This window comes from Penicillium arizonense (assembly GCF_001773325.1).
Source record: "Penicillium arizonense strain CBS 141311 chromosome Unknown PENARI_contig020, whole genome shotgun sequence".
Lineage (NCBI taxonomy): Eukaryota > Fungi > Ascomycota > Eurotiomycetes > Eurotiales > Aspergillaceae > Penicillium > Penicillium arizonense.
This window is the reverse complement of record NW_019173297.1, coordinates 94,960-113,311: the sequence shown is the minus strand read 5'-3', so window position 1 is coordinate 113,311 and position 18,352 is coordinate 94,960. Positions and strand designations below refer to the sequence as shown.

Below are 18,352 nucleotides of genomic sequence, written 5' to 3'. Positions count from 1 at the left end.
ACAAGTGATCTGCAGAAGATTGAGATCCGTGCGTGGAGTAAAGCGAGCTGACTGTTCTGGAAATGTCTTCGTCGCTGAACCTGACACACTTGATATTACTCCCACCTCCATTTGTATGTGACATGTGCACCGTAGTACGAGCACAGGCACCTGAGACTAGTGGGCTAGCGTGACGGTGTGTGTATTTGGGCGTGTCACTTGAGTATTTTTGGCCATAGCGTTCTATCTGGGGGGAATGAAGGGCACATTTATTGTGGACTCTTGTTTGGGATGTGTAGGAGTCATAGCCTTCGTCTTCGCTCGTGTCCGAAAGATGAGATCGAGGCCGTGCATGGATACATGGATGTGCATGCCGATGACGAGGGCAGCTATCGAGATGTCGAGTACAAGCTGGAGCTTTTGGTCTCGTGTTGTTTCTAAAGATTGATCTTAGTGAGTAATAGAAATTTGTGCGAGAATTATTTTAATAGCATGAAACGAGTTCCTACCCTCGGACGGCTCCTCGACCGTGGCGAGCACAATCAAACGTGTGGACAGTGTGTCTGGTCCCTGCGGCTTCACGCTGTTGGTATTGAAAGGAACCATCGTCTTCGCTACTCAAGTAAGGTATAGTTTGGTGGATGTGACGCGTGTGACGGGGACAGGAGTAATCACTTTGTTGATGCACTGAATCTCTATAATGTGAAGGACATACATGCTGCCCAGCTTGGGCCTGGCGCACACATTTATGGCACATTTCGACTTTATGAGGTTGAGAATATTCCGGCTCAAGGCTGATTGATATATCCTCATGTCAGATCTTTTGGAGTCGGGCTCCCAGAATGGGCGTCCCTCATGACCTTGATGCTTCATTTTCCTCGCACAAGCATTGGCTGACCTGAGACAAACAAGACTTGCATGCAGCACTTTTGATTGCAACTGGGCGGGATACCCGCTTCTTCTCGTGGTCCTCGTACGCATCCGTTTGATACATCTGAAACGAGCGCCAGGATGGCCAGATTCGCGATCTGTATGGTGCCAACAGGATCCGTGTCTTCCCGAATTTCAGAACTCTTTTACCAAAGCTGAGGATCCAGGACCGCACTGGTCGAGATGGTTTCTAAAGAAGCCAAGCCTATCACCCTACACTTCCAGGTACCCAACCCTCATTAAGGAGACATGGATTGAAGAAGTGAAGACCTGCGAGATATTAAAGGAAGACCGCACCCGAACGTCGCGCAGTACGGCTGTGCAGTTATGGAGGACGGCACAACCAGAAACATCTATTTTACGAATTACGACGAGACACTTATGGAACGCGTAAACACCCTCAGATACAACCGATTGGATTCTGCATACGAGAGACGCGGGGCCGATCGAAACCAGGTCGAGCGTTGGGTTAAGGGGATTGAATGGGTATTCGCCATCTAGATGGCTTGGGAATTATGCATAATGATCTCAACAAATACGGGTGGTTATTTCAGTACTGGACATCTCAGAATATATTCCCGCGTGTGTCCCTGTCGCCTCTCACTCCACGGTGAGCATATGACCAGATGATGTGGGAAGCTGCTTGCTGTATGACATCGAAGGAGTGAAACGCTCAACCCATTCCTCCCGAATAGTAAGGAAAGTATCGCAGACTGCCTTGACCGCATCGTCGCGAGAATCCCCACAACTTTCAATGTAGACTATTTTAGATAACGATATTAGCGAACGAGCTCTTCGAATAAAGCCAGGGAAACATACATTTGACCTTCGGCTCTGTACCCGATCCTCGGAATGTGAAGCGTACACCGCCCTCGAGCCACAGAGTCAGCATTTGGCTGGTTGGGTCATCAGGCAAGTCTGGCTTGTTATCGGCAGTGCTAGAGTCATAGCCCTTTGTCAGATCCCTCCACCGCAAAATCTTGAAACGGCCAAACTTCATATCTGCAAGACAATTGCTCCCTCTGATTCCTTGGAATAATGTCGAAGTGAGCTCCGGGTCAGGAGATCGGAAATAGTTGTTCAACGTCTCATGGTGGCCAAATTCCGCAAATAGTTTTTGAAGCTTGGCATACACAGTCAATCCCTGTGATCTCCATTTCGCCTCTGCGGCAAGGAATACTGTGGCTGCTGTAATTCCATCCTTGTCATAGCACACGGATGGGAACATGTATCCCAATGCTTCCTCGTATGCAAATGAAACAGTCTTCCCTTCTTTCTCAAGATCCCGGGCAACATTGGCCATCCACTTGAAACCTGTAAGGGTCTCTTTGAAGTGGATACCCTTTGCAGCTGCCATCTTGGCAAGCATGCCGCTCGAGACCGTTGTGGTCAAGACAGAGATGTGAGACCAATCTTTGTCGGCATCATAGGAATCCAGGATATGAGATGCCAATAGAACACCAACGTGGTTTCCGGTCAATAATTGCCATTTGTCACTGTATTAGACATTAGCGATAGATAATCAACGGCTGCAGGAAGAAGAACTCACTCTACTTTCTCCGCTACGGCAAAGCGGTCCGCATCCGGATCGTTCGCAATGATCAAAGTCCTTCCCTGTTTATCAGCAGTCTCAATAGAAAGGTCCAAGGCACCACTCTCCTCGGGGTTGGGGAACTTCACAGTGGGGAAGTCTGGATCTGGTATCTCTTGGGCTTCAACAGACGCGTGGTTGTCGATTCCAAGTGAGTGGCACAACTCCGGAAGCACCAGACCTCCCACTCCGTGAAGAGGAGTGTAGACAAATGGCTTTGGAGGTTCCCAGTTTGCTACTGTGGATTTCTAAGACATCGTCAGAGTTGCTACACGCATCGATGTTCAAGAACGCACCATGAACTTCCCAACCCGATCCATGTAGTGGGGAAGCAGTTGCTGGTAGGAATCCGAGCGCAAGTATTCGCCGGGCTGCAATGGCTCCCATGCTGTTGGCCAGGGTTCAAGATTGTCTTTGATTGACTGCGCGATTTCCCCGTCTTCGGGTCGATTGATCTGCGCACCGTTGCTCGAGTATCTATGAAGCACAGCCTATTAGCTGCTGTGTGACAATGATAACGGTTTCCCTTCTTACACTTTGTAGCCTATAGAGAGGTTAGCATATTGTTTGCTGTATAGGTGTAAGTAGCTTACCATTATCTTGAGCTGGGTTCTTTAAAAAGCGCTTGAGTCAGTACGTGTATATAGTGGATGTTCGGGTTCACCTACGTGGCTCGCCGTAACCATGATACCCGCAGCAGCATGAAAATGACTCACACCGAACGGTACCAGCGGTGTTGGTGCTTCCTGATCAAAGAGAAAGACAGGAATCTTCTGCGCGATGAAAGCATTGGCGGCGAGTGCGGCAAACTTCTTAGAATTGTGACGTGCATCGTGACCAATGACTACACCATGCGAGGCGATATCAGAACGTTGATCACGGATAAACTTGGCCAGGCCTTGCGAGGCTTGTATGACTATCAAAGAGTTCATGCAAGAGAACCCTGCTGCCATGCGGCCTCGTAGACCTGCTGTGCCGAATTCGATGCCTATACTTGGATCAGACGTGCACTATAACCTCAAATGAACATAGGATGACGCACGGTTGCGCAAGCGCTTTTCCAGCTCTTCAACGGCATTAGAGTCACGTAGCTGCTCTATTTCCGCGCGGGAGGTAGGATCCTATATCCGAGTCAGTAACATCAGGCCACCGGAACACGGATATACGGACCTGGTCCCATTGGAGCCATGTTTGAATGAGTGTTGAGAGTGTATCCTATCAGAGTTAATACAATATTAAGAGACGCCAAAGGATTGCTCACCATCATGCCATATGAGTACGGAGTATGAAGGTCCAGTAATGAAGAAGTGACAAGCACGGGTTGACCGCCGATCGGTCCCCGCTGCACTCCTCCGCTATGTTTCTGCCTTGTTACCTATTAATATCTCCCTTCGCTACTCCCTGCTCTTTGGGCTTCGAACCTTGTCACTCATTTTACTGTTTGGATCTGAACAATGTCATCGTGAAGACGTCACTGTTGTTGACCTTGAACATCCACACCATCGCCGTGTCACACCATGGAGAAACCCCAGCCGTCCCGGAACGACACCGTCTTGACTCGACGTTATATTGAAGGCCTCATTGCAGAGGGAAAACATGTCATTATCTTCGAGGGCCGTGTTTTGAAGGTAGATGCCTGGATCAAGTTCCATCCTGGAGGAGACAAGTCCATCAAACACATGGTGGGCAGGGATGCGACAGATGAGATCAACGCGTACGTCCCTGGATGGATCACAGACTAAGACACATCTAACCTGGGTTTCTTTCACATAGACTACATTCCCAAGAAGCCCGCAACCGTATGCCCTCGTATCAGATCGGTCGAATTGAAGGGATATGGATCAACTTTCTACCCCCAATACAGGGCGGCAAGTACCGTCCCTACACAGAGGAATCATGCTCGACGGAGGAGGATTCAACAAGCCAAGAGAGCTCCTATGGCTCTAGTCACGATGGATCTTTCCCCCCCTCGCCAATTTTCGATGCGGTCGACTCGAAAGCCTCCCCCCGTCAGAGGAAGTCGACCACGGCCACCGACACCGTTTCTTCGACCCGGAACGCTCCGCCCCAGCCAAAGTTTTTGGATGCAAGAACCAGAGAGGAGATTGTCTTCGACACTGCCAAGTATCCTTCGTTGGACACCGCGAGCCAGGAGGAGATCAAACGCAAATACCGTGAGCTGAACGAGCGGATGAAGGCCGAGGGTCTTTACAACTGCAACTACTCTGCGTACTTCATTGAATGTTGTCGATACAGTCTGTTCGCAGGATTATCATATATGTTTCTACGCATGGAATGGTGGGCGGCCTCTGCATTCTTCCTAGGCTGCGTCTGGCACCAGCTTGTTTTCACTGCCCATGATGCTGGCCACATGGGAATTACGCACAATTTCCATGTGGACAGTGTTATTGGAATGATCATCGCGGATTACATCGGTGGCCTAAGTCTCGGGTGGTGGAAACGAAGCCACAACGTGCATCATATCGTGACCAACGAGCCCGAACACGACCCCGATATTGAGCATATTCCGTTCTTTGCCATCTCGCATCGGTTCCTTACCAGCCTTCGGAGCACGTACTACGACCGAGTCATGACCTTTGACGTTCCAGCTCAATTCCTCCTCAAGTTCCAGAACTACCTTTACTACCCTATCATGTCGCTCGCGCGTTTCAATCTCACTGCCCTGAGCTGGGAGTATCTGCTGAAGCGCCAGGCTCCTCGGAAGGGTCCCGCCTGGTGGCATTTCTACTTCGAGCTTGTTGGACAGGTCTTCTTCTGGACCTGGTATGGCTATGGAATTCTGTACAAAACACTTCCCGATACCAGCAGCCGCCTTACCTTCCTTCTCATCTCGAACATCGTTCCCTCCCCCCTGCATGTTCAGATCACATTATCCCACTTCGCCATGTCAACCGCCGATCTAGGAGTCGGTGAGTCCTTCCCGCAGAAGATGCTTCGCACCACTATGGACGTCGACTGCCCAACATGGCTCGATTTCTTCCATGGAGGTCTGCAGTTCCAAGCCATCCACCATCTGTACCCACGCATGCCGCGCCACAACCTGCGTCGCGCCCAGAAGAACGTCCTGGAATTCTGCCGAGACACTGGTATCCCATATGCGATTTTCACATTCTACGATGGAAATAAAGAGGTTATTAGCCGTCTCGGTGATGTCGCAAAGCAGGTCCGCCTCATGGAGGAGTGCCGCAAATCGATTTCCGAGACTGGTGTCTTCTCGGATCATCATTGATTCACTGGTGAATGAAGTATTGTTCCTTGCGGGTCATGCGAACGAGGTTCCTGTGTAAATACATTGTCGCGATAGCCCATACCACAATCTATATGTGTTCTGGTATATTAATGATGAACGAATATTTTACGTTTCAATGCTTCGTAGCTGCTTTGTGATATTTTCATGTTTAGATTACAAGCACAGTCGTCCATCATGGTGAACATAGTCGAGGCACACCTCAACCGGTTACATCCACATGGACTATATCAATGCCTGTTCTTAGCCAGGCATTCCACCCCCACGCGCCATCTTCTTCGCATGCTGTTGTCGACGATTATGATTCGCCCGACTCCCCTTATTAGCCTCTTTTCTTTGCCGCGACGCAGCAGAATCTGGCGGAGCCTGACCCCCGGTCGGAGCAGGCCCACCACCACGCCCACCACGTCCACGACCTCCACGTCCCCTTCCACCTCTTCCACTACCACCTCGACCACGCAAACCAGCCTGACCGGAAGACTCACCCTCGTCAGAGCCCTCATCGCCATCCTCACGAGGTTGCGGCCTCCGATAAGACGTAGAACGCAACTCGGGCTGGTTCAAAGCACCGCCACCACCAGACCCGCTAGCGTCCATAGCCAGCCGGTCCTCGAGTTTGGCAAGCCGCCTGGGATCACGGGTGAGCATAACAGCCCATCCTTCAATAGCCTCATCCGTCATTTCGGTTTCCCGTTTCAGCGACGCACGCGGCTGCGAGCGGCGGGTGGTCGAATCTCGGGCAAACAGGCCGGGGTTGGACTTGTATGTTCGGAAGAGAGTCATGTCGAGATCTGCTGCGCGGCGGGTTTGTACAGCTGCGTCGGCTTCGGCGTCTGTACCGGTCGTCACCGCGTCCACGGTGCCGCCTACATCGGCTGCGTCGTAGGTGTCGTCGCGTTCATCGTCGTCTAAGTCGAATGTTGCTAGTGCGGAGAGGATTGCTGCTTTGTTTGCGGCGTGGTGGCTTCGATCTGCTAGGACTGTGTCGGCGGTTTGGTCTGCGTCGATGCGGCCGAAGTGTAATTTGCCTTTGCCTGCTGCTTCGTCTGAGCGGCTCAATTCGGCGATGTCGACGTCTTTGTCGAAGACGTTCTTTCGGGTTGGGAATGATTCCGGTTGGGGTGATGGCAGGGCGGGTGGCGTTGGTTGTGGTGAGAGATGGCTATGGTGTGGTTCTGCTGTCGGGGCTAGTTGCTCCGATCGATCTAGAGACTGGAGTTCTAGAGGGAGTGAGTCATCGAGGAGGTGTGCGACGATTGTTTCAGGGTTGTCGTTGTAGAAATCTAATAGCCGTACAACGAAGGCCGAGCCAAGATCGGGGAAAAGGTCTTGTACTTGGGTGACAAGGGACATTTTGTGTGCGTGAAGCTCCTCTGGGATGAGGACCCCCGAAGATACATCTTTGCCTTTGTCCAGCTTCTTCCGTCTTTGATACCGATGGTGGAACGATTTGGATTCCACTTGGTAGGCGCGCAAGCTGGAGAGAAGATCCTCTCCCCGTTTCTGGGGGTGATTGGTAAGATACTTCTCTAGCCGAAGAAGCAAGTCCGAGCTGCATACAAGGTCTGATAGCAGTGTCGCCTCTTTTTTAATCTTCGGCGTTCCCACTCGGGCAGCGGCTTTGAGACCGAACAACTGATCCAATAACAATGACATGTTGGCAGATTGTTCCTTCAACAAAGAGATCAATCCAACGTAGATATTCGCAACCAGAATCTTCCGGAACTCTTCTCTAGCACTTTTGGATTGGTAAGCTTCTGATACCGTATCCAGGAAGTCAGAGCCCGCCATAAGCACCTGGCCTGAAGCTGGAAGCACGGAGGCAAGGATAGTTAAGCGGCGGATGTCTGAGATGACTTCAGGATTGGAGAACGAGTTTGCTGAAGAGAGGTTCTTGATGATGATGGCCTTTGCCTTCTCAATGCTGGAGGTGATCTTGTCATGGTGTAGATCCCAGGCATTTGATAATGACGTTTTGAGAACCGTGCTGGAAGGGTAGCAGCAGCATAGGTCGCCGAGGAGTCTCCAGTCCAGTAGTCCATCTGGTGGGTTTGATAGACCAAGCAGGTACCGCCTTGTTGCTAAAAAGCAAAGCTTCCGAAGCTGTCGAGCTTTAGGTCCACTCTTTAGACTAAAGTCCCCCGCTGCGGCGTACTGATAGTAAGAGCCCAGGAATGGGGGCGCGGATGCATCTTGAGCGGCCACGTCTCTGAACTGCTTATCGGAGACATTCAGACGGATGCCCAACAAAATCATCCATGCATCTAGGCAAGCGTCCCAGTCGTTCGATGGGATTGTCCTCCGCACTGCGGGGGAGGGCACCGGAGCCAGCGGGGGAAGCTCCGCCATTGGGGCAAGCTGTGCTTGGTTGACTGAGGGTAGCTAAGGGGGACAAAGGAGAAAAGAACAACAAACAAAAACAAGAACACGCAAACAATCGTCAGCTCATGATTATATCTCGAATGCCTCAAGCTTGGGAGTTGTCCCAAAAGAGCGATGACTCAGCGCTGATTCAGCGACCAGGTCAAGGGCACCCAAAGCGGCTTAGCGTGCGATAGCCGAAGCGCCAAGACTTTCGCACTGAACTTTTCGGTATCGAATTCTCGCTCCACACTGTTTCTGCCAGCCATCATCACCTTACCGAGCCTAGTAGTTCAGGTCTTGACGGCATTCGCCTTTTTAAATTGTACGTGATCTCTTCCTTGAACCTCTCGACTTCACCCGCTAACCCAACCCAGCACCAATCATTCAAGATGTCTTTCCAGAAGCCCGAGAAGGATTTCGGCGAGGGCCCTGTACGTTGTCGCCGACCCTATGATCCAATTGCACACTGTCGTCGTTGTGCGCAGAGTGTGAATGGGCCTCACAAACCTTGATCAAACACTAATCGCCTCTCTCGCCTGCTATACAGAAGGTCCACAAGATCCGTATCACCCTGACCTCCCGCAAGGTTGCCTCCCTCGAGAAGGTCTGCCAGGAGCTCATCGACCGTGCCCGCTCCAAGTCCCTCCAGGTCAAGGGTCCCGTCCGTCTCCCTACCAAGACCCTTCAGATCTCCACCCGCAAGACCCCCAACGGTGAGGGTTCCAAGACCTGGGACAAGTACGAGATGCGCATCCACAAGCGTCTGATTGAGTGAGTTTTAACCGGCTGTCCAAGAGGCAGATCTTATGCACGAAGATACAGTCACTAACATTCAATCTTTACAGCCTCCTCGCCCCCACTGAGACCGTCAAGCAGATCATCATCAACATCGAGGCCGGTGTTGAGGTTGAGGTTACCATTGCCGCTTAAATGATCTAGCCCTGGGCTTGCTTTAGGGAGGGATCATGCATGGTGAATTTGGAGCGTGAATGCGCTACGTTGGACCCGGTGCGAGCCTGCAGGACTTATCTGTTCTATGGGTGGTCCCGTTTGACCTAATATACCAAAAATTAAAAATGGAAACATCTTGAAAAAACAATCTCCCAGTTTTGTAGTCTAGAAACCGTAGTGTATTCGTAGCGTGCTTGAACTAGAAAAGCCCACCTCCCAAACGCCGTTCTTCATGTTTGCGCATACTAGACATGTCGTCCTTTGTTATGCCAATTAACAACCCGTGTACAACTTAACCAAAAAAAAAAAAAAAAAGAATCAGAAAATGCAAGTCGTAGTTCATAAGTCACAAATCGCAATGTTGATATCAAAAATCAAAACTGATCCACTCTCTCTTAGGGGGAACTGATGGAATGGCATCCTTGAAGTACCCGTTGTTGAGGTAGAATTCATATGCCTCGGCAACCTCTGGGGTGTATTCCTCTGGCTTGCCTTGAGAGTCGCGCAGACTTGCTGGATCGGGCGGCCCACTAGGGAAATTGACTCGGACCAACGTCGTGTTGTCTTGCGGGTGCAAATAACAAGGGTGGTCGTTGACGTACTTCACTGGACGGCCCTTCCACATAGTCAGGCGTTTAGATGATGGATCGTGCCTTGTCTCGCCTTGTAGTTCTGGGAGTGGGTTGAGTTGGTTCGGGTCGTCAAGTTTGAGAAACGCTCGAGGGCCAGCGTCAGCATGCTGCACTGGGACGCCTTGTGGTGCGGCGGGCTGGCCGAATGGGTTGGCTGCTGGTTGGGAGGAGGTCCCGAATGGATTGAGTGCGGAGGGTTGTGGTGGGAATCCAGACGTCGGTTGTGGCTGCCCGAATCCACCGGAGGCAGGAGGGAAGGCAGGAGCTGCAGGTTGTTGTGCAGCTGTCTGTGTGAATGGCGAGGGAGCATTCGTAGGAGCAGGCTGTCCGAAGCCCCCTGGGGCGGGTTGATTGTTGGAGATTTGACTAAAGGGTGAGGATGAGGAAGCTGGAGCGCCGAAAGGGTTTGCTGCCGGAGCTGCGGGCTGTCCGAAGCCTGGTTTGCCAAACCCGGATTGTCCTCCCAGGGTCGACGGCTGCCCGAAGCCAGAGCCACCTATGTTGGATGGCTGTCCAAACCCGGATGACTGGCCTAAACTCGGGGTCTGTCCGAAGCCAGACGATTGACCCAGAGTTGAAGGTTGCCCAAAGCCAGATGACTGACCTAGAGTTGAGAGCTGTCCGAAACCAGACGTTTGGCCTAGAGTCGAGGTTTGGCCGAAACCAGAGGATTGACCTAGCGTCGAGGGTTGGCCGAAGCCAGCGGATTGTCCCAGATTCGATGGTTGGCCGAAGCCAGAGGACTGACCCAGAGTTGAGGGCTGCCCGAAACCTGAAGACTGGCCGAGGGTTGAAGGTTGACCGAAACCAGGTGCCTGGCCCAAAGTTGATGGTTGTCCGAATCCCGAGGGAGCACCACCGAGGGTTCCAGGCGCTTGGGTAGCACCGGGTCCTGTCTTGCCCTCAACGATATCGAGCCTGTTAGGATGCTCGTTCTTTCCATCAATAATGAACTTCACGGCGCCATTGAGATCACCCAAGACGACTTCCATCTGTTTGATAGACTCTTGCCAGAGGGCCTGGGATTCCTGGACCGCCTGGTCAATGCTACCCGCAGCTGCCAATTCATAATGGCGCACACGCAATTCTTCCGGACTCTGCTCGCGCCCAGGACCACCGAACAGCTGACGTGGAACATTCTGCTGTGGTGAATAGGAGGAAAGGATCCAGAGTGGACGGTTCTTGCCCGCGGTCAGGTCAAGCTTGATATCAGTTGCGCTGACGCCGAAGCTGTATTCAAGTTAGTCCCAAGTCCCATCAAATATTGCTAAGAGGTTGGCTTACTCGTCTGCATATTTCTTGTTCTGGGATTGGCTTGGCGCAGATGTTCCACCTGTCGTAGATGCTCAGTTAGACAATGGCTTTGGCTTCAAATCAGGACCAAACAGTAATGCATCGACGCGGTGAAAGGCTAAGTGAAGAGGGCCTTGTCTGGACATTGGTGTTGATACAAGTATAATGGGTAGAGAGCAATAGAAGGAAAGAGAGAGATAAGACGAGCAAAGAGCAAACAGATAGTCTTAGTCTGTAGGCATGCATTGCCTGCATAGTTCGAGGTGAAATGGCTGCCATAATAACGCGAGATATACTCACCAAACCCAGAGAGAGCTCCGAATCTATTCCCGGAAGGACCAGCTGTGCTTCGGCCAGGATGCTCGAATTTGCACTTGTCTGATATCGTAATGTTAGCGACTCAATTTTGATTTGGCTTAGATGTTACATACCCCCAAATCTGCAGCGCCCCTGCTGGAAAAACGTGCAGACGGTCATCTTCGGTCTCGATTGGCTGGTTAGCTCCCTTGGGGGCGAAAGGCAGAACCAGGAGACGAAAGAACACGATAGTGTCACGTAAGAAGATGCAAATGAAGGTGCTTGCAATGAATAAGAAAGGAAGAGAGGAACTAGGATAAAGGATGAATAGAATAGGTTGCGGTAGCGCGTTAGGAGTGGAAAACGGCGTGGTTTGGGACTTTTCACAGCATCCGGTATCTTATCGCTGTCACCGCGCAGGGCTCGAGGAAGTATGTCCTGCTGGTAATTTTTTTGTATTTCAACTGATCCGAGAGTCAGATTTAATTCACTCACTCCTGATTTGTCTTTCTGGTAATTTGTGGGCTTCTTGCAAATGCTAATGAGTACAAGTGCTGTGAGAAACTGGTGAGTGCCGAATATATATCAGGAATCCACTTTACACTAACGCCTCGGCAATATCAATTACAATTGGGAACATCATTTGTCAAAACCGTAAACTCCTTTTGCTATTTCAATTCTAACCAAACATTCATCCCAGTGATGCTGCACTGGTTGGGTATATCATCTACATGTGTCTTATGCTCCCTCGAAGGTTATCCCAGTTCAAACCATCCACTTTCTTGCCACTCAAGGATTCAAGCTCGGGGGAGATATCGGAAACTCGTCCGGTTGCAAGACGCCGCATCATGACGGTATCCTTGGCCCCAGGAAGTGTGCTGGCATTGCCATGTAGCAATACTGATTCGAACCACACTTCCTCATCCTCATCCAGTGGCAGTCCGACGAGTTCCATTGCGCGCCGGCTTCTGGTCTGGCCGGGGCTGGCCTTGTGAACAAACTCCACCAACTGCTCAAAGAAGCTCTGACGGTGAGCGTCATCGTACTTGCGTGTGAAATAAAACGCCTCGGTGACGTTGGATCGGCTGAGAGTTTCGAAGAAAGCTTTGCGAACCTTTTCGCTTGCGAGAGGAGGAGCCACAGTGAGGTAGTATGCGATTGCGAGGCTGTCGTCGTGCCGGGGAAGCTTGGTGAGAGTCAGGGCGTAGAGGATTTCATCCGGGAAGGTAGGAATGAGCGATGGTTCGGTGAGGTACTCAAGTGCTCGCTAGTAGAGTCAGTAATTGCCGGAAGGTAATGGCTTTGAAGATCCGTGCAAGCTCACCCGGAAATCAAGTCGATCAAGGTGCCAAAGGCCCTCGATGAAGAGACGGTATTTCTCCGGTAGGTGGCATCGTTGCGCAAACTGAATCGAAGCTTCTGGAGCAGCGCGACAGTCTTTGAGGATATAGTACACTAGAGATTGTTTGTGTTCGATATCCAGTTCCGAGGAAACGATGTGATTGAAAAGTTCTCGAAGATCTGTATTGCTCTTAGGCGGGTAGACCTTGGTCACTAGAAGGGAGCAAATCATTAGCCTAAATCTTCCAGCTGAAGCTTCAAATCATACCTCCCTGGATACCGAGCAGTCTTAGCAGTCGGTCGGCGAAGAGCTGGTTCTCGAAAGCACGCCGATTGGCAAGGATCTGTTCAACGACCTTAGGCTCATAAGTGTATTTCTTGTTGAACGAGAACACATAGTCAAAGTTCTCCCAGGGCGCCATGGTGATGCAGAGAGAAGAAAGTTGTGAGTGTCGCAAGTTCAAGTTGGAAGCTCCGCGGAGAGGTAATTACCGTACGGTAACTTACGGCGGGATATGGCGGTAAAGGGCTTGTTGTGGCAGAACGACGGCCGCCTTTCCTCTTTGGGCGCAAGGTAAACAACCCACTTTCGTCGGACGAAACACTCCGTCCCCTCCATGCAATCACCTTAATCCATCATGGCTGCAGTCGCTAAGGGCAGGTCATCGCGCCGGTCTGCTCCCCGTCGGAGCTATGTTGTCGAAGATACCTCTGAATCCGAAGACCCCGGAAATGTGACACCCACACCCGATACGCATGATGACGAAGAAGCTGAGGAGGAGGATTACACCCCCGTCCCCAAGAGGGCAAAGAGAACCTCCAAGAGTCTGATGACCCTAGAACCGAAGACACCTTCCACCGCACGGCCTGCCAGTAAAATCCAAGAAGCGATAACGGATGATTCCGATGCGTCGCACGCAATGGACACCGAAGAGGACGAAACGAATGATGAAAACGATGAAAATGATGAGAACGATGAGGGTGTTAGTATCGCGTCAATTGAAGCCGATCCTGAATCCCCGTCTAGAAATGCGGCGTTGAAAAGAAAAAGTATGGCTCATCCCCGCAAGAGTCGCGGCTCAATCACACCCAAGCCGGCCAAGGGCTCACTCCCTACTCCAGAGCCGTCCAAATCGCCAGAGCCTCAGGCGCGAGCACGCGCAAGTGTGCCGCCTCTGTCCGACATCACCGAATCCGCCGTGAATCAATCGCCCTCGAAAGAATCGGAAGAACCCAAGTCTCAGATTTCCATCATAAACCCGAACTCGACAGTCTTGGAGAAGCCTATGGATATCGTGGCGAAGTCAAGGACGCAAATTCCTACGGCCCCTGAGGAATCTGCGGCACCCAAGCCCCGAATGATCATTGAAAATCTTATTCTGACAAACTTCAAGAGTTACGCGGGCAAGCAAATTGTCGGACCGTTCCACGCCTCCTTCTCGTCCGTCGTCGGACCCAATGGCTCTGGAAAATCTAACGTTATTGACTCGCTACTCTTCGTATTTGGTTTCCGTGCCAGCAAGATGCGACAGGGCAAAATCTCTGCTCTGATTCACAACTCTGCTCAGTATCCAGACCTCGCCTATTGCGAGGTCGAGGTCCATTTCGCACAAGTCCTCGATTTGCCCGAAGGTGGATCTGAAGTAGTCCCAGATTCCCAACTGATCGTTTCTCGACGCGCGTTCAAGAACAACACCAGCAAATACTACATGAACAAGAAGGAGACCAACTTTGCAACTGTTGGCGCCTTCCTTCGCGATCGTGGAATCGACCTCGACCACAAGCGTTTCTTGATTCTGCAAGGTGAGGTCGAGTCCATTGCTCAGATGAAACCAAAAGCCGCCAATGAACACGACGAAGGTTTGTTGGAATACTTGGAGGACATTATCGGAACCTCGAAGTATAAGACACCCATCGACGAAGCTGCGACCGAGCTCGAAACCTTGAACGATGTCTGCGTGGAGAAGAACAACCGTGTGCAGCATGTGGAGAAGGAGAAGACCGCCTTGGTGGATAAGAAAGACAAGGCTCTGGCTTACATTCGCGAGGAGAATGAATTGGCTCAGAAGCAATCCGCTCTTTACCAGATCTACATTGATGAGTGCGCTGACAATGTCCGCGTTACGGAAGAAGCCATCCTCCAGATGCAGGAGTTGTTGAACATGGAACTCGAGAAGCACGAGGGAAATGAATCCGGCATCAAAGAGATCGAAAAGGCCTACAAGAAGGGTGTTCGCCAGTACGAATCTATGGAGAAGGAGACTCAAGCCTTGCTCAAGGAGATGGCCAAATACGACAAGGAGTCAGTCAAGTTCGAAGAAAAGAAGAAGTTCTTACTTGGCAAGCAGAAGAAGCTGGAAAAGGCGATGCACACCAGCCGACTCGCTGCTTCAGAATGCCAGAGTCTGGTCCAGAAGTTCACCGACGACATCGAGAAGAAGACTGCCGAGACAACTCAGTTTGAGAAGGAAATGTTGACGGAAGAGAAGGAACTGAACACCATTCGCGAGGGCCTCAAAGGCAAGACCCAGGGCCTCTCCGATCAGATTGCCGCCAAGCAGAAGTCTCTCGAGCCGTGGAACGAGAAAATCAACCAAAAGCAATCCGCAGTTGCAGTCGCCCAAAGTGAACTTGATATCTTACGCGAGCGTAGTAACGCTGGTACTGTCCTTCTTGAGGAGGCACAGGCCAAGGTTGTTACGATCGAGGAAAGTCTGCAGTCCAAACAAAACGACCTCGAAGAGCGACAGGCCCAAAAAGAGACCTTGGAGTATGAAGTCGAAAAGTTCAAACATGATCTTCAGAAATACGCAGGCCGTGAACCTGAGGTTCGCTCACATGTCTCAAGCGCCCGTCAAAAGGCCGAAGATGCCCGCGCCAGCCTGGCAAGTACCCAGAACAGTGGAAGTGTCTTGACTGGCTTGATGCGACTGAAAGAGTCCGGTCGTATTGATGGATTCCACGGCAGACTTGGTAACCTGGGTACCATTGACGAGAAGTACGATATCGCAATCTCCACCGCTTGTCCTGCTCTCAACAATATGGTGGTGGAAACTGTCGAAGTCGGCCAACAGTGTATCGACTACCTGCGAAAAAACAACCTCGGCCGAGCAAACTTCATTCTTCTTGACCGTCTTCCCCGCCGTGATATGTCCACTATCTACACTCCCGAAAGTGTTCCCCGTCTCTTCGATCTCGTCAAGCCCAAGGATGAAATGTTTGCACCTGCTTTCTACAGTGTGATGCAAAACACCCTGGTTGCCAAGGACTTAGAGCAAGCCAACCGTATCGCCTACGGTGCTCGCCGGTGGCGAGTGGTGACGCTTGACGGACAGTTGATCGATGTGTCAGGAACAATGAGTGGTGGTGGAACCCGCGTTGCCCGGGGTGGTATGTCGTCGAAACAGGTCGCAGATGTCACAAAGGATCAAATGTCTCGTCTGGAGACAGATCTCGAAGATCTCGAAAGGAAGTTCCAGGCCTTTCAAGAGAAGCAGCGAAACGTTGAAGCTCAGATGCGGGAAAGGCTGGAGGAAATCCCGCGCGTGGAGACCAAGATCCAAAAGATCATGATCGAGATCGAGAGTACCAAGCGTAGTCTCATTGATGCTCAGCGACGCGTGAAGGAACTTGGCGCACAGCACCAGCCATCCGACTCTGATGAAGGCCAAGTCGCTGCACTCGAGAAACAGATCGCCAAGACCGAGAAGGAGATCGAGAAGCTCAACGACGAGAAGAGTGGTATTGAGGAGGAGATTTCCACTCTTCAAAGCAAAATCATGGAGGTTGGTGGTGTTCGGCTTCGTGGCCAAAAGGCCAAGGTCGACGGCCTCAAGGAGCAAATCGGCTTGCTCGCTGAAGAGATCTCTAATGCCGAGGTGCAACAATCCAAGAACGAAAAGCTTATCAAGAAGCATTCGAAGTCTCGCGACGACTCGGAGAAGGAAATTGGACAAATCACCGAAGACCTGGAGAAGCTGGAAGAAGATGTCTCCAACAAAGATAACGATGCTTCCGAGTGGAGACAGAAGGCCGAGGAGGCTCAGGAGGTAGGCTTTTACACATTCGGGAAGGTACTGGATTTGCAGCTGACCATTCTTAGGCATTGGAAACGAAGAAGGGCGAGCTTCAGACCATGAAAGAGGAACTCGACACAAAGGTCGCTGAGCTTAATGAGACACGAGCCACCGAGATTGAGATGCGCAACAAGCTGGACGAGAACCAGAAGGCTTTGGCTGAGAACCAGAAGCGCAGTCGCTACTGGGAAGAGAAGCTTTCAAAGCTGACCGTCCAGAACATCAGCGACATTGGTGAAGAGCAGGAGCCTACAGAGCTCCAGATGTACACCAAGGATGAACTCGAATCCATGAACAAGGAGTCACTGAAGGCCATCATTGCTGCTCTGGAGGAGAAGGTCCAGAACGCATCTGTCGATTTGTCAGTCATCGAAGAATACCGTCGCCGTGCTGCTGAGCACGAATCGCGTTCAGCGGATCTGAACACTGCACTGGCATCCCGCGATGGTGCGAAGGCTCGCTTGGACGGACTTCGATCTTCCCGCCTGAATGGATTCATGGAAGGATTCGGTATTATTTCTTTGCGCCTCAAGGAAATGTACCAAATGATCACCATGGGTGGTAACGCCGAGTTGGAGCTGGTGGACTCATTGGATCCCTTCTCGGAAGGCATTCTGTTCTCAGTCATGCCTCCCAAGAAGAGCTGGAAGAACATTGGAAATTTGTCTGGTGGAGAAAAGACTCTGTCCAGTTTGGCGCTGGTCTTCGCTCTGCACCACTACAAACCTACTCCGCTCTATGTCATGGACGAGATTGATGCCGCCCTGGACTTCCGAAACGTGAGTTACTTCCTATGAGTTGTCCTCAAACTATATGCTGACCGCCCTCTAGGTTTCTATTGTCGCCTCTTACATCAAGGAGCGGACAAAGAACGCACAGTTCATTGTCATTTCATTGCGAAACAACATGGTAGGTTACGCCCTCTCCGCACTAAAGTGAACTAGACTGACATGCTTTTTAGTTCGAACTTGCTGCCCGACTTGTCGGTGTTTATAAGGTCAACCACATGACCAAGAGCGTGACAATCGAGAACCGGGATTATATCACGGGTCGGTAATGACTGAGGATGATATGCATTGTTGTCGTTCTTGATTTTCGCCACTTGTCTGGATGCACAGTGTTGTCTGCTGTTTTTGATGATATCATGGGTCCGGAGTACAGGGATTTTTGGATATTATTTTCTCTTACAATCATGCTCGCGCACTTTAGAAATGTGTGCTTTAATAGCATCCTTGTTCCTTCAATTGTATAGCCAACAACAATGCCAGGGGTGATTTAGCCTAAACCCGACATAGGTCGCTCTTCTCCGCATGGATCGCCGTCTAAGCTTCCACTTGTTTATATGGCACCACGACTCTCGGGTCTTCAGTCCCCGAACAAGCTCTAGACTACCCCGATATGCCGTCCAATGTAACATCTCCCCATACTCTTTGCCGATCAACTATGTCATCGCACGCATCGACCCCGGGCACAGTTGCTTGTCACCGCTGCTCATAGTACTAGTACATAGATGCGGGGTATACAATTGACTATGAATTTCATTAGCAATCCGCTCAATCGAACACAGTTCCCACAGACCTGGAATGCCAGGGTTACACCGCAGATCTTCACCCTCGCGCTGGAATGTATA

The 18,352-nt window shown here is 51.1% G+C and overlaps 9 protein-coding genes across 9 annotated transcripts; 4 read left to right on the top strand and 5 right to left on the bottom strand.

Annotated features, from left to right (window-relative positions):
* Positions 1-222: 222 nt before the first annotated feature.
* PENARI_c020G03831 (uncharacterized protein) lies at positions 223-585 on the bottom strand (the record flags this gene model as incomplete). Its single annotated transcript, XM_022634979.1, has 2 exons — positions 223-416; positions 489-585. 2 exons carry the CDS (start codon positions 583-585, stop codon positions 223-225), a joined length of 291 nt encoding a protein of 96 aa, XP_022485205.1.
* A 507-nt stretch (positions 586-1,092) lies between these two features.
* Positions 1,093-1,410, top strand: PENARI_c020G08807 (uncharacterized protein; the record flags this gene model as incomplete). Its single annotated transcript, XM_022635067.1, has 2 exons — positions 1,093-1,134; positions 1,222-1,410. The coding sequence occupies 2 exons, from the start codon at positions 1,093-1,095 to the stop codon at positions 1,408-1,410; spliced, it is 231 nt and encodes a 76-aa protein (XP_022485039.1).
* A 99-nt stretch (positions 1,411-1,509) lies between these two features.
* On the bottom strand, positions 1,510-3,933 carry PENARI_c020G12522 (phosphoribomutase PRM15; the record flags this gene model as incomplete). Its single annotated transcript, XM_022635132.1, has 11 exons — positions 1,510-1,670; positions 1,729-2,405; positions 2,459-2,748; positions 2,797-2,977; positions 3,035-3,044; positions 3,094-3,112; positions 3,169-3,488; positions 3,543-3,621; positions 3,671-3,715; positions 3,762-3,863; positions 3,922-3,933. The coding sequence occupies 11 exons, from the start codon at positions 3,931-3,933 to the stop codon at positions 1,510-1,512; spliced, it is 1,896 nt and encodes a 631-aa protein (XP_022485198.1).
* Positions 3,934-4,017: 84 nt separating this feature from the next.
* Positions 4,018-5,750, top strand: PENARI_c020G00417 (fatty acid desaturase; the record flags this gene model as incomplete). The annotated part of the gene is made up of 2 exons (XM_022634925.1): positions 4,018-4,214; positions 4,274-5,750. 2 exons carry the CDS (start codon positions 4,018-4,020, stop codon positions 5,748-5,750), a joined length of 1,674 nt encoding a protein of 557 aa, XP_022485017.1.
* Positions 5,751-6,011: 261 nt separating this feature from the next.
* Positions 6,012-8,117, bottom strand: PENARI_c020G04365 (ASCC2 family CUE domain-containing protein; the record flags this gene model as incomplete). The annotated part of the gene is made up of 1 exon (XM_022634987.1): positions 6,012-8,117. One exon carries the CDS (start codon positions 8,115-8,117, stop codon positions 6,012-6,014), a length of 2,106 nt encoding a protein of 701 aa, XP_022485029.1.
* A 404-nt stretch (positions 8,118-8,521) lies between these two features.
* Positions 8,522-9,062, top strand: S10a (40S ribosomal protein uS10; the record flags this gene model as incomplete). Its single annotated transcript, XM_022635041.1, has 3 exons — positions 8,522-8,563; positions 8,680-8,903; positions 8,978-9,062. 3 exons carry the CDS (start codon positions 8,522-8,524, stop codon positions 9,060-9,062), a joined length of 351 nt encoding a protein of 116 aa, XP_022485069.1.
* Positions 9,063-9,450: 388 nt separating this feature from the next.
* PENARI_c020G01906 (FG-nucleoporin nup42) lies at positions 9,451-11,485 on the bottom strand (the record flags this gene model as incomplete). Its single annotated transcript, XM_022634952.1, has 4 exons — positions 9,451-10,945; positions 11,000-11,048; positions 11,309-11,386; positions 11,440-11,485. The coding sequence occupies 4 exons, from the start codon at positions 11,483-11,485 to the stop codon at positions 9,451-9,453; spliced, it is 1,668 nt and encodes a 555-aa protein (XP_022485189.1).
* Positions 11,486-12,032: 547 nt separating this feature from the next.
* PENARI_c020G00068 (ELYS family protein) lies at positions 12,033-13,068 on the bottom strand (the record flags this gene model as incomplete). The annotated part of the gene is made up of 3 exons (XM_022634913.1): positions 12,033-12,572; positions 12,630-12,859; positions 12,915-13,068. The coding sequence occupies 3 exons, from the start codon at positions 13,066-13,068 to the stop codon at positions 12,033-12,035; spliced, it is 924 nt and encodes a 307-aa protein (XP_022485139.1).
* Positions 13,069-13,284: 216 nt separating this feature from the next.
* Positions 13,285-17,779, top strand: smc4 (condensin subunit SMC4; the record flags this gene model as incomplete). The annotated part of the gene is made up of 4 exons (XM_022635037.1): positions 13,285-16,695; positions 16,749-17,501; positions 17,554-17,631; positions 17,684-17,779. 4 exons carry the CDS (start codon positions 13,285-13,287, stop codon positions 17,777-17,779), a joined length of 4,338 nt encoding a protein of 1,445 aa, XP_022485083.1.
* Positions 17,780-18,352: the final 573 nt, after the last annotated feature.